Genomic DNA, 13,000 nt, shown 5'->3' with positions numbered 1-13,000 from the left:
ATTGGGCAACAATTACTTTGTTTCGATTATATGTATTATTTTGTATTCTTTATTTTACCCGTTTTATATCACAGCAGTTACTTTCGTTAGAACTAAGTCACAAATTTGGAAACAAGCTCTGCCGTCTCAGATCCCAGCGTGCTTGCATGTTACAGCATATACATTATCTTACTCCTGGTGTGCAATGAAATAACATTGCAGAGAGCTACATAAACATTCCGACAGATTTGGTAAAAATATGTTTACATATAATGGCTCACATTTACTAATCCTAAAGGCGAAAGCTTAGACCGGCTATCTAGACCTGCACCAGATCTATCACAGTGCCTTAGGCTGCATGATAAATGTGGTGCTGGGCAGGGGTACAACTAGCCTTCCTGCTGCCTGAGGCGAAAACTGAAATGGCGCCACCCCCCCAATGCCAATTTCTTCACCTAACCCCTTTGCCACAATGAAAGCGCTCATTGCCTATGACCCTTCTGCTGCCCCACTCTTGCCCCTACCTGGTGCTGCTTGAGGCGATCGCCTCACTTGGCCTCATTGGTGGTGCACCCCTGGTGCTGGGAAAGACACTTCTGTCTGACTCAACTGTTGGTTGACGTACTTTTGAGTCAAAATTGAACGCCCCTTTTTAAGAAAACCTAAAAAGGATAGAAACCCTACTTGCGCCAAATTGAGCCAAAATTGCACCACTTTGTAGACAGATTCTAGGCTCAGACAAGTTAATAAATCTGGGCCAGTGTCTTATTTTTGCGAAACTCCTTTCAAATCTGTCAGTTATCTATAGCTATTTTGCAGGATTATTTGAATAGCTGTCGTAATATTTTAATATGACATCTGTATATCAACCCTGACAAGAGAAATTTATCAGCTACGAAAAAAAGAGAAATAAAATGTAAGAAATCCTGAGGAGTTTATTACTTTCAAAGTAGGTCACTTGCAGGGAGACCAAAAAACTCCCACAGAGGAAAATGCTTAGGGTTTATAAAAAAGAAAAAATTGAAAAATAGTGAAAGCAGCACCAGTTATACAGTGTATAAAATGTGCCCATCCTTAGTCTGCCAGGCTCCGCTCTGCCTTTGATTACCTAGCAGTGGGTGGCCATTGAATGTTATCCTCTAAACTACAAGTAAAGCGGGTTAATATGGAGCTTGTCATGTCACTCACATTGTTCACTACGGAGTGAGATGAAAAGAGACCTTCTTCAGTGACCCCCTAGACTGAAGCTCAGTTCTGCTGAGCCCCGCTGAGTACTGGCAGAGCTGGTGTAGATTTATCTACCTCAAGAGACACTTGGCTTAAAGGTCTTAAAGCTCTTCATCCACACGGAACTGAATCGATCTTTTTTTTTCTTCTTGTTTGTTATTTTACTGAATGTCTTAGTTAAGAATGAATTGTATACTGAATGTGTATGGAGTTTTAGACCTGCTGGATGATGGTTGGTCCGTGATCATGAAAGGTTAGGGAAAGCTAAGTCGTTATAAATACAAAGCATCCAATATTTTCTCAAAGTATGGATCTTTGCGTACGTAAGAAGTGACACGTATGTGGTAACTACCATCCCAGCATTGTGCCCCTTTATTAATCTGCCGCAAACACAATTTAGTAGAGATAAATCCCTTCAATGACGGGCTGCCGTAAAAAAGACTTTAATCCAGCGTAATTTTGTGCTTGTTACATGCAGCCGCAGGTAGGGGCTCGCCTGTTAGCGCCAGCAGGACACTTTGAAGAGAGACATTATTTAACCGCTTCAGTCTTTTTGATCATTTCATACAAAGCACTCATTGACCGATGACATTTTAGGACTCTATTTTAGGGACATCTTTTGTTGAACGGTAGAGAAAAGGTGCATTTTTTATTATATTATGACTATTATTATTATTGTTATCATCTACCTTATCATCTTGACAAATGCATTTTAACCCTGCACGTTTTAGAGCAAAATGGCTAAACTATGGTGAAACTATCCTGGTCATTTAGGGGTAGATTTATCGAAACCAGCATGTGCTACATCTGGATATCCCCTGCCTGGTACAGGCCGTGTCATAAATTAAGTGCATCCTCCTGCAGTCTATGCACCTGCTTTTAGCTGCTGTAGATTTCAGTTATTTACACCCAAAAACTGGTGCCGCCCATACATCATGAATTACCATGCCTCGTTTCCGGATAGTGAGTGGCAAGGGCAGAGTAAAAACACCAATTGCAACTAGATTTAGTCACAATGGCATTTAACATTTTTACGCCAAGTTTTGGCAAAGTTGACATAATAAATGACCCCCTAAGTGTTGAAAGGCAGTGAGGTCTACTAAACGAATACCATCACCTGGTAAGGACTTTAAAACATGTTCAAACATAATACTCTTTTGGACAGCAGAGAAAAAGAACTTTAATTGATCATGCTAGTGACATCACAAGAGCCCCAAGGGTTGCCCGAAGGCCATGCATGTTAGAATCATTGGTGAAGTCTACAGTCTTGTATTTCAGGAACAAAGGGCTGTATAGAAAACATTAGCCATCTGGACACTGCTCAGAGATTTCTGGTCCTCAAAATCTACTCTGAACTAAGCTGCATGATGTCTATGGGACTTCGATAACAATCAGACCACATTCTATTAGTGATGCCAAAATCCAGGGAATTCCAAAGGGTTCGCTTAGTTCTTCCTGCAGTAATTTGTGATTATTCAAGCCCGCCATTTACTTCCAGCCCGATAAAAAAAGCTGCCCCAGCAATGGTTAAAAAATAAAAATAAAAGAGTTTATACTTTTTTCACCTCCCACAACCACTGCTGTTCCCATGGTGCCCATGTCCCTGTTGTGCTCTACTTCCTGGGAATGCTGCTTACCCAATCACTGGCTGAGGTGGGTCATTGCTGCAACCAGTGATTGGCTGAGTGATGAAACAGGGGCAGGAAGTGGCGCGCAGCGGGTACATGGACAGCATCGGTGAGGTGAGTATAAATTTGTTTGTATTTAACCATTTGCAGGCCATGGGACATCTTTTGATTGGGCTGGCATACTTCTTTAAGATCCAGTTGTTTTATACCAGGTACAGTATGGCTTCGAGAAATCCGAAAATTGGATTACAGATTTTTCAAACACAATTGCTGTGGGCTGTGTACACACTTTACCAGCTGATTGATATGCATACAAATGTAAATGTATTTAGTAAAATCCAGTAATGTATGCATTGTTTTTCAGGATGAAATATTGACTGTGATCAGACGTGTGGATGATAATTGGGCTGAAGGAATGTTGGGAGACAAGATTGGGATTTTTCCCATTCTCTATGTAGAGGTGAGAAAATGACAGCCATGTACATACATGTGGTGGCAGGGGACCGAAACAATTATACATCAGAACGAAGACTATTGTCTTGTGTAGATAATGTGACAATTTTCATCAGGAAATTAAATATTCTGTACCGATATGGGGAAATATAAAGCATAAAGCTGTTGTTCACAAACTAGCACCACAGGACAGGAGCTGCTGCGCATGCATCCCTATGTGTGTTCCCTAGATCTCGGACACAAAAGAGGAAGGCTCTTCTTCTTCCACTGCATTGTATTATGAGAGAGAAAATTGATTGAAACAAGAACAGGAAGCAATATGGACAATAAATATGCATTAGTGGATTATATTAACCGCATGTACATGATAAATATAATTTTTTCATGTGAGATGACCTTTTTAAAGGATCTGCTGTGAATGTCTTGTGGCAGATAGCACAGGACACCTTCAGAGGTCTTTTGGAGTCTACTCCTTGACAGGTCAGATCAGTTTTGGCAATATAAAGGGGATCCTACACAATATTAGGCAGGCGGCTTATTATTATGGCTGATCAGTGTATACATACAGTATACAGTATTATTACTTGTTTCATGAAGCAGATGTATGTGCTAAGAGTATAAATGTGTCTATCTCAGCAAGAGGAGAACTATATGACTCTTGCAACTTAAAACTTCACATAGGATAAGATGGATGCAGTGTTTTGCAGTACCAGAATAATTATAGACGTTCATTCATAGACAAAATAAGTCTTTATGGATTTAACGTGTTTATTTTAGTTCATTCCTTGCAACTGCACCTAATGAAATAGCCCAGCATCAATTATATACTGTAAAATATTTGCTGACGTGGAACCTCTTTAATGTCCTAGTGTTAAACTCTAATTCTTCCACAAGACCATATAAAGTTCTACATACTGGTATTACCTTATAGAATATAGAAGGGTGTGTAGAAGTATATTTGTGCAGGAAGTTGTTTGAAGAAACCTCTATAAAAAGAGCAGAAGCAGCTGCCCCTGAATGCTGAAGGGCTAGTTGTGAGCCAACTTGGTTGAACAACATAGTAGAAGAAGCTTGCTAATTTTAGGTTCTGGGTAGGCACATATTGTACAAAGTTTGCCTCCTTAAAGGTGTTCTCTAAGATTTTGATTTTGATGGCCTATCCTCAGGATAGATCAACAACATCATATTGGTAAGGTTGACTCCCTGCACCACCACCGATCAGTTGTTTGGAGAGACCATGGCAAGTCTTCCTACACCAAGTAATTCTCACCATACCAATCTGATGCTTCCCTATCCCCTGCCAGTCTCTGTATGCTTGCCTCCAGCTATGACATGTTGACTCAAACATATGACCACTGAGCCCAATCACTGACTGCAGTGGTGACCTCAGTGGTGTTGGCACGTTATATAGTTTCTATATTGTAGGAATTTTCCTAATTGACAGTGGGTCTACTAGAGCAGTAGTAGTCATTAAAAGACTGAATATTGGTTAGCCTCCAATCTATTGTATTTAAATCCAAATTCATATGCCTTGAAAGTTGGTTTCTTATGTTGAAATGTTACTAGGCAGCTCTCTAGCCACAAAAATATATTGTATCGTAACAGTATTTTATCACACATTGACCTTTAAAGGGCACCTGTCAGCAGACCTGTACCTATGAAACTGGTTACATGTGCGCTTGGCAACTGAAGGCATCTGTGTTGGTCCCATGTTCATATGTGTCCGCATTGCTGAGAAAAATGATGTTTTAATATATGCAAATGAGCCTCTAGGAGTAATGGCGGCGTTGCCATTTCTCCTAGAGGCTCAGCTTTCTCTGCAACTGCTGTGCCCTCTGCACTTTGATTGACAGGGCCAGGCAGGTGTAATTGCATGTGCAATGCGGGCACATATGGACATGGGACTAACACAGATGCCTTCAGCTGCCAAGTGCACATGCAAGAAGTCAGCCAGCTTAATAGGTACAAATCTGCTGTCAGATGCCATTTAACGTCTGAACTACAATACTGTAACATCGGCTGCTGTGCGCCGCTGTTCCCCTGCTTACCGCCGCGGTCCTGGGCGCCGTGTTCAGCGATGATCTGCTGTCAGTGTTTCATTTCAGCCCTGGCCACAGCATACTTGCTGCTTGTTTCCTGCAGCATTTCCTTAAGGGTCGGCGCGCGTCACTTCCTGTGTTTTATGGTTTGGATCATGTGACCTCGCCAACCAATCCTAGCCCTCCTGCACATATATAAGTGGCTCAGCCCTTTTCTCAGATACCTCAGTGTCAAGGTCCTTGTGTCTTGCTAAGGTTCCTGATATCCACTTGTGTTCCTGGACTCTGCTACCTGTTTTATCCCTGCCTGCTTGCCTTCACTCTCCTGTTGCCGACCCGGATTGCCTGACCTGTACCTGTGCCCCTCTGCCCTGACCTATTGCCTGTCTGACTTTGCCTTTGCCTCATCCTTCGGTCCTGCACTGTTGCTCCTGGTAATGACTCAGCCTGCTGACAACGCCTGTACCTCTGGTACCTTTCTCAGGTACTTCCTGGTACATCCTGGTCCGCCTGGACCAGCTGCCTCGTGTTCCTATCCTCCTCAAGTGGTAGCGACCTGGTGTTTTCCTCTGGAAAGTCTGTCCCCAACATCAAGGGGTACTGTGAAGATTGAGTGGTTCACTTAGACAACGCCCTTAGAGGAGGTTGGACACATGGCACAGTGGGTTCACACCCGCTGGTTCATGACAAATATGCATATGCTATAGTTAATGAGAAGATAATGTAGCCCAGATGTCCCTAGAATAGCTTGAAATTCTTTGTACCTATGAAAATACTGTTGCTTTATATATGTTTTACTTCATTACCATGTTTTCATTCATTTCAGTTTAAATGCCATTTTTATAACAAATAATTACGTCCAGAATTTTTATGATAATAGCAGCGTTTCCCACCTCTTGCACCCAGGAAACTTTTGTTACTGCCTAATTGCTCCAGAGCTTTGATTCCACAAAGTACCGAACAAAATAGGACTTCATTAATAGGGGATTTGTTAGTTAATTGCTTTGTGCAAAAGTGGACCAATTAGCCCTCTAGAAAGCTTCTTATTAACCAGACCTGCAGAATAACATTTATTCTTCACAGCTCAGAATTGAATATCATGCCTTAGATATAGAGAATTACACTCTTCAGCAATAATCATCACATTATCCTGTGCTATTATGCAGAGGCCACTTGTCTAAATTTCCAAAGTTTTTGAAGAGTTGGAAATGGGTGTCAACTCAAGTTCTCTTTGATAATCAGATCAGGGACAAATAGGTCAGTGCATTGTCCAAATGCAATTCTTGCTGCCAACTGCAGCTAAGATTCTATGTGCAATTTAACCAAATTTAAGGGCCCTGAAAACTAAAATGACTTAAAAGTGGACATGCACATTCCCTGAATATATTAAAGAATGATCCCTCATGGTGGTGAGCCCAATGAACTTCAGTCCAATGCTGTTCTACAGGATATTATGTCAGATAAATAGGTTCTTAAAGGGGTTGTCTCATCTTGCCGTTACTAAGGCGCAATGAGACACAGTCCTGACCACCTCCTGGCCAGGAAACAGCAGAACGCTTCGGCGCTCTGCTGTTTTTAGGAGCTCTCATTGCTGTGCATGAGAGCTACTGAAACAGCGTAGCACAGAAAGATATACTGTTTCCCTACCTCAGAAACACCATAGCTTGCTGTGCTACATACACTGTTTCAGTAGCACTCATGCACAGCAATGACAGCTACTGAAACAGCAGAGCACCAGAGTGCTTTGTTGTTTTCCGGCTGGGAGGTGGTCAGGACTGTGTCTCATTGCGTCTTAGTAATGGCAAGATGAGACAACCCCTTTAAGATCTTATCTGACATAATATGCTGTAGACAGCGTTGGACTGAAGCTCCTTGGGCTCACCAGAGGAAATGATCTTGAGGGACCATTGTTTAATAGATGCAGGGAATGTGCATGTCCACTTTTAAGTAATTTTAGTTTTCATGGCACATACAGGACTTACCTTCAATAAGGTTTAGGCCTTTTGCACGCAGCGATTGTTTGGCTCCACCTCTGATTTGCATTTTTTGTACAAGGAGTCATTAATTTCTATGAGTCTGTGAAAAATGCAGATAGGACAAAAATGCTGTCTGCATCTGTGTGACGTTTTGCGGACAAGAATAGGCAGCTTTAGAGGAAAATGCGACATGCACACAGACATAGACTACAAATGCCCTTGTGCTATAAAATTCTATGGGCACCTTTTATGAAACATCTACTTTGTTGAGAGGGAGGTGGTCATCATAGAGCTTATGCTAGAGCTAAGGGTTGTCACGGGTAATAGGGAGGGGATAACACCAGATAACACACAGAAGGAATAGACTGGAGTCTAGGCCTCAAAGCTAAGGGAGAGGGATGTTGACATCCTAGGAATCCCTAGACCTCTCCCTGACTCCTGCATCCTCCAGTATGAGTAGACCCTGAAGGTGGAAATACTTATACACCGGAACCTTAGCCCTGGAGACCCTGGAAGACCCTAGGAGCGGTGGCAGGGAATGAAACTACTGGTTCCTTCCCAGATCAAGGAACCAGTGTCTCCCTGAGGCCTACACAACAACACACAAGCCAACAACAAAATGCTAAACAAAATGCACTTAGCTTAAAGAAGAATGGAGGAGCAGGAGATCCAAAGGAACAACACATCGGCTCAACCAACTCCAGCAGGAAATATCAATCGCATGGTAAGCAGTGTGAGTCAGAGCTAAATAAAGCCCCAGTAATGACCACAAGCTGCATCTAACAAGAGGTGTGGTCATTACCAAACAACAGCACTGCAAGATGAAAACAGAGAAACTGTCAGATACCCTCATGTGCTGCCAGTCTCTCAGCTCTTCTCACCTCTGTCATGGGAGGGACCATGACAAGGGCATACTGACTTCTCTTCCAGATTGTAATCCACCAATAAGAGCGCTGACAACAGATGACAGCCCTTTACATGCAATGAAGTAGACATTAGATACATTAATGTTTTCTTGGTGAAATGGAAGTGGGCCCCTTTTTCTACTTCATCTTCAAATGTAGCATGTCGACTACTGTTGTTAATTCCAAAATCAGCTCTAAATGAGATTGTCTTCTGCTAGACCTTTGTGTTATTAGATGTCTATTATTGTTTCAGAGCTCCGGTCCACTAGAGGATCCTCTGGTGGGCTAGTTCAGCACCGGCTGTTGAAGAAATAGGGTGGCTCAGTGCCCTATTTCCCAGTGGAAAGTCTTTGCATTGCAGAATAATGTGTGCTTTTATGAACTGAAATGCTATCAGTAATCTTGCTATCTTCCAGTAATAGGCAATCTGTAAGATGCCCTAAAGTACAGACATGTATCCATGTGACAGGCTTACTTTAAAGCTACAAATCAGTGAACTATTCAAACATAGCTAGCTAGCTGTTATATGTAATCCTCCTAAACAATAGCTTGGAATGTGTCATTTTAGTGATTCACCCATAATGAAGGCCTATTGTGTTTCATAAGATGCCATTTCTTCAAACTACTTCTTTATGAATTCCATTTTGGTAGGCAGTTCAAGATAGATTGCAATGGATTTTATGGCAGAAAGCCTCCGTTTATGTTGCTCATCACCATCTTCATCCTGACCCTAATGGTATAATTGAGATAATCAAGTCCGGCTCTTAGAATGGAGTAAGGCTTTTATTGACTTGTCAGACAATAACTTGTGTGATTATTTCTTCAAATTGTCTTTTACTAAAGGTGATCATAGCAAATGACAGTTTGCAGCCTCTGTTAGTCTTTCCAATGTTTGACTACCACAAATATACAGAAGATGCATTTATTCTGCCTCTTCAGATGGATGAAGACAATGAATGACTGAAGAGAATCAGGTCTAAAGTGCATTATATGGTGAAAATAGGGCAGTCAATGACCAATATTATCTTTGACATTTCTCTCAAGATTTACGTTGCAGAACTCTAAAAAGACAGTTCTATTGTAAAAAAAAAAAAAAGTCCTAAGGAATTAGTTTATCGAGGAATAGTTGTCCCTGGGCACGTTGTATTATATTACTGATGCCAATGTATTTTTCTACTGGACCCATTTACTACCAATGTGGATATGATTGACAATGTGTTTATCCCATCAGTTCCCTATTTAGACCCACGACAGTATGTTGCCACTTTAAGTTTTCTTTTGAGGGCCAATTTAGGTTTCTAATCTTCCCCTTTATGTCCTTATTTTTTAACAAGTCAAGGGGATTGAGTCTGCTTGTTTTGACCCATCTTGGAGTGCCATTCACTTGGTACTGTTGTTTCCATTAGTTCAGCTGTTATACAGTAAAGCACACATAAACATTAGTTTTCAAAGGTAATAATATATTGATTTTGTGCCATTGTCTTTATTCGCCTACGTTCTCTCACATTGTCCTCATCTTATTTTAAAAAGGTTGAGTTTACTGGGTCTGAAAACAGGGATCTATGAGCATTTGGTATTAGTGATGAGCGGCAGGGGCTATGTTTGAATTCGCAATATCTCAACGAATATTTTGGCTAATATTCGTCATATATTTGCGAATTCGCTATCTCCATTCATTATTTTTTTCACAGCGAAAATCGCAATGTAAAATGTGCTTAGTACGAACGTGAAAAAGGGGCGTGGCCTAGTTTAGCAACTGTTTTCAAACTACCTGAAGTTTGAGGAGATTGGAAAACATGGTTAGCAGCAATTTTCTCAGCTCAGCAGCGGTGGAGACAGTGGCTTGAGGGAGAGTAGCACATCTGAGATGCCACCACATCTGATAATCCCTCCCCGGCGCCACGGAGGGACAACCAATGGGCAGTAAAGCTTATGTATCGTCCCTGCCCATGTCTGCTGGTCCAGGCATCCATTGTCAGATGTACCCTGTCGCTGTGAGATGTGTTGGTGTATGGCAGGGAAGCCGGTCTTGGCAAAGAAATGGCGAATGGGGACATGCCATCTGGGTTGGACCTGCTCCAACATCTGCCAGAATTGCAGTCCACAATATTGAAGGGCAGCAGATGTTGGGCGATAATCCTTGCCAGGAGCCCATTGAGTGAAAGCACCCATCGGTCCCCGGGGATGTAGGCCGTGGTGCGTTCAAATGCGTCAGCAACCAACGGCTGGAGCCAGATGGCAGTGGAGGCGATAGAGGAGGGTGCATAGGAGGCAGAGGTCTGGCTGCCGGTACCAGTACCTCTAGGAGAGGGAGTGGGGGAGTGGGAATGCATTGTTGGAAGGGGGTGGGATGGCTGCAGAACAGTGGCAGGAGCTACTCTCCCCTGCGCACTGCTCTTGGTGCTTCTGCGACCACCCCGCATGTAGTCCCACTTCCGCTAGTGGTTGACTCTCAGGTGCTGGGTAAGGGCAGTGGTAACCAGTCGAGCAACAGACCTCCCTCTCCTCACCCTGGCATGGCACAGCTGACAGATGGCAATTGTCTGATCATCTGCTACCAGGGTAAAGTAAGCCCAAACAGGCGACTTACGCACCAAACTCCTATTAGAGGGAGTGGTGCTGGCTTGTGCCTGTTCGGGCTTGGTGTGCATAGGTGGAACCTGTTGCTGCTGCTGGCTGCTGCCATTATCAGTGGAGCCCCTGCCACTGAGCTCCCTGGTGACCTGGCACACCGTTTGCCTTGGGTGCCTACCTTCCTCATCAGTGCTGCTGTCGACTGACAAGGGAGGTAGCACCCATTCTAGGTCACCCTCCTCTTCATCTCCTGTAATGTCAGACCCAAGGTCGACCAGATCATCAATGCTTGATTGTCGGCATCCAACCAATCAGCAAAATAAAGGGGTCATATCTCTGGGTCATATCTCGGTACTGCAGATCAGACCTCTTCAATTGAGTGTAATGCACGTGTTAGATCTTGTTCCTTCACCTAGTAAGGCATAATACAAAGTTTAATATGCTAACATGTGCTACTGATTTGTGCAAAATATAATATATAATGATAAAAACACAGGCACTTCTATCACCTAAGTACCAATTTTTCTGTGTTTTTAGAACAATTAGTATAGAAACCTAAAATTAATGCACCCTGCTCTATGTAACTTTTATATATTTTAATTAGCATGCATCCAGCTGGCTGCTCATGAATATTTAGGAGGTGTTAAGCCAATGTTTAGCCCTCTGTTTAACCTGAGATTATACCATATTACATACTATGCTGCATGTTTTCAGATGCTCAAACCGGCCCCAGACCTTATGCTCATTTAGACACAAGTTGATTCTGTCATATTCCCGTAAGTGTGTATATAGATTGTATGTATGTATGTATGTATGTATGTATATATATATATATATATATATATATACTATATATATATATATATATATATATATATATATATGGGAAAGGGGTGTATTGGGAACTTAAAGTGTCCCTGGAAAAAAAACTAAAAGTGGCCCCATGTTGTAGGCGGGACTAAATAGATAGAAGACAGGGTAACATAAGTAGGCAGGGCCAACAGAAGTAGACAGGACCTGCAATACTATAGTGCAGCACAAAGTGCAGCCGCAGGAGAATCAAATACCAAAGTGCAGCACAAAATACTGCCGCCCTCTCCACAGTATTCAACTGTATCATCGTCCTGAATATGGTAATACAGTTGAGTTCAGGAGGGCAACATCGGCCGTTTAGCATCAGATCATTATATACCTGGCCCGCGCCCATCAGGAGTGCTTGGGTGGCTCCCTGGGCATCGGCCCACCAGTAAATTTCCCTGTTGGGTCTATGGCCAATCCGCCCCTGTATAGGGAATTTGTGTGGAGTTGTGTATATCTAGGCTCTGTTCACATCTCAGAGTCATACTTTCCATGGAAGGCTCCGGCATATGCCACTTTATACCCACACAGTTGCACAGTGTTACAAATCCCTGTCAAGATGTGTATATATTTTTTTTTGTTGTTTTTGTTTTTCCTGCAGTGAGTTACTGTCATGGAACCATGAACCAGACGTACAACAAGAGATAAGTGGAAAATAAGAAGGTTTTATTGAAGAGCAAGCCGTAAGCAAAGTCCGAACGGATGGCTAAACCGAAGCAGGGTCTTGCGGAGACAGAGGTCAGGAACCAGAAGGGTAGTCAGACGAAGCCAGGAACAGGAACCAACGGGGTAGTCAGACGAAGCCGGAATCAGGAACCAACGGGGTAGTCAGACGAAGCCGGAATCAGGAACCAACGGGGTAGTCAGACGAGGCCAGGATCAGGAACCAGAAGCAGCAGCAGTCTTGGAAGCATGTGAACACAGGAGGACCAAGCAAGGAACTGAAGCCACAGACCTCCTATATATATGAGCTGGGCATCCAGCTCCTCCCAGTGGGAAGGAGGAGCCGCAGGGTGGGAGGCTACAAGAAAACCCAGAAACCAAGATGGCCGCCAGCACATGTCAAACGAAGGGAACAGCAAGGAGGTAAGACCATGACAGTACCTCCCCCTCAAGGGCCCCTCCTCCGCGGAGTAAGGAACGGTTTCTGAGGGAAGCGTGCGTGGAAGGCTCGGAGCAAGACAGGAGCATGAACATCTGCGGAGGGAACCCAGGAACGCTCCTCTGGACCATAACCACGCCAATGGACCAAAAACTGCACCCGACCGCGGACCAGGCGTGAGTCCAGGATATTGCTCACCTCATACTCCTCACGATTGCCCACTTGGACCGGACGAGGCCGAGGAATCGAGGAAGTGAAA

General features: G+C 43.2%; 1 protein-coding gene across 2 annotated transcripts in view; it reads left to right on the top strand.

The window, feature by feature from the left end:
* The window catches only part of SH3RF3 (SH3 domain containing ring finger 3), a 462,616-nt gene that overhangs the window by 261,151 nt on the left and 188,465 nt on the right, over positions 1–13,000 (top strand). For both annotated transcript variants that reach the window (XM_044287661.1, XM_044287660.1), the window contains exon 3: positions 3,199–3,294. In XM_044287661.1, the coding sequence (XP_044143596.1) occupies positions 3,199–3,294 (96 nt within the window). The remainder of the gene's footprint in view (positions 1–3,198; positions 3,295–13,000) is intronic.

This window comes from Bufo gargarizans, chromosome 3, assembly GCF_014858855.1.
Source record: "Bufo gargarizans isolate SCDJY-AF-19 chromosome 3, ASM1485885v1, whole genome shotgun sequence".
Classification (NCBI taxonomy): domain Eukaryota; kingdom Metazoa; phylum Chordata; class Amphibia; order Anura; family Bufonidae; genus Bufo; species Bufo gargarizans.
The sequence above is the reverse complement of the archived record's forward strand: the minus strand, read 5'-3'. Positions and strand labels throughout refer to the sequence as shown.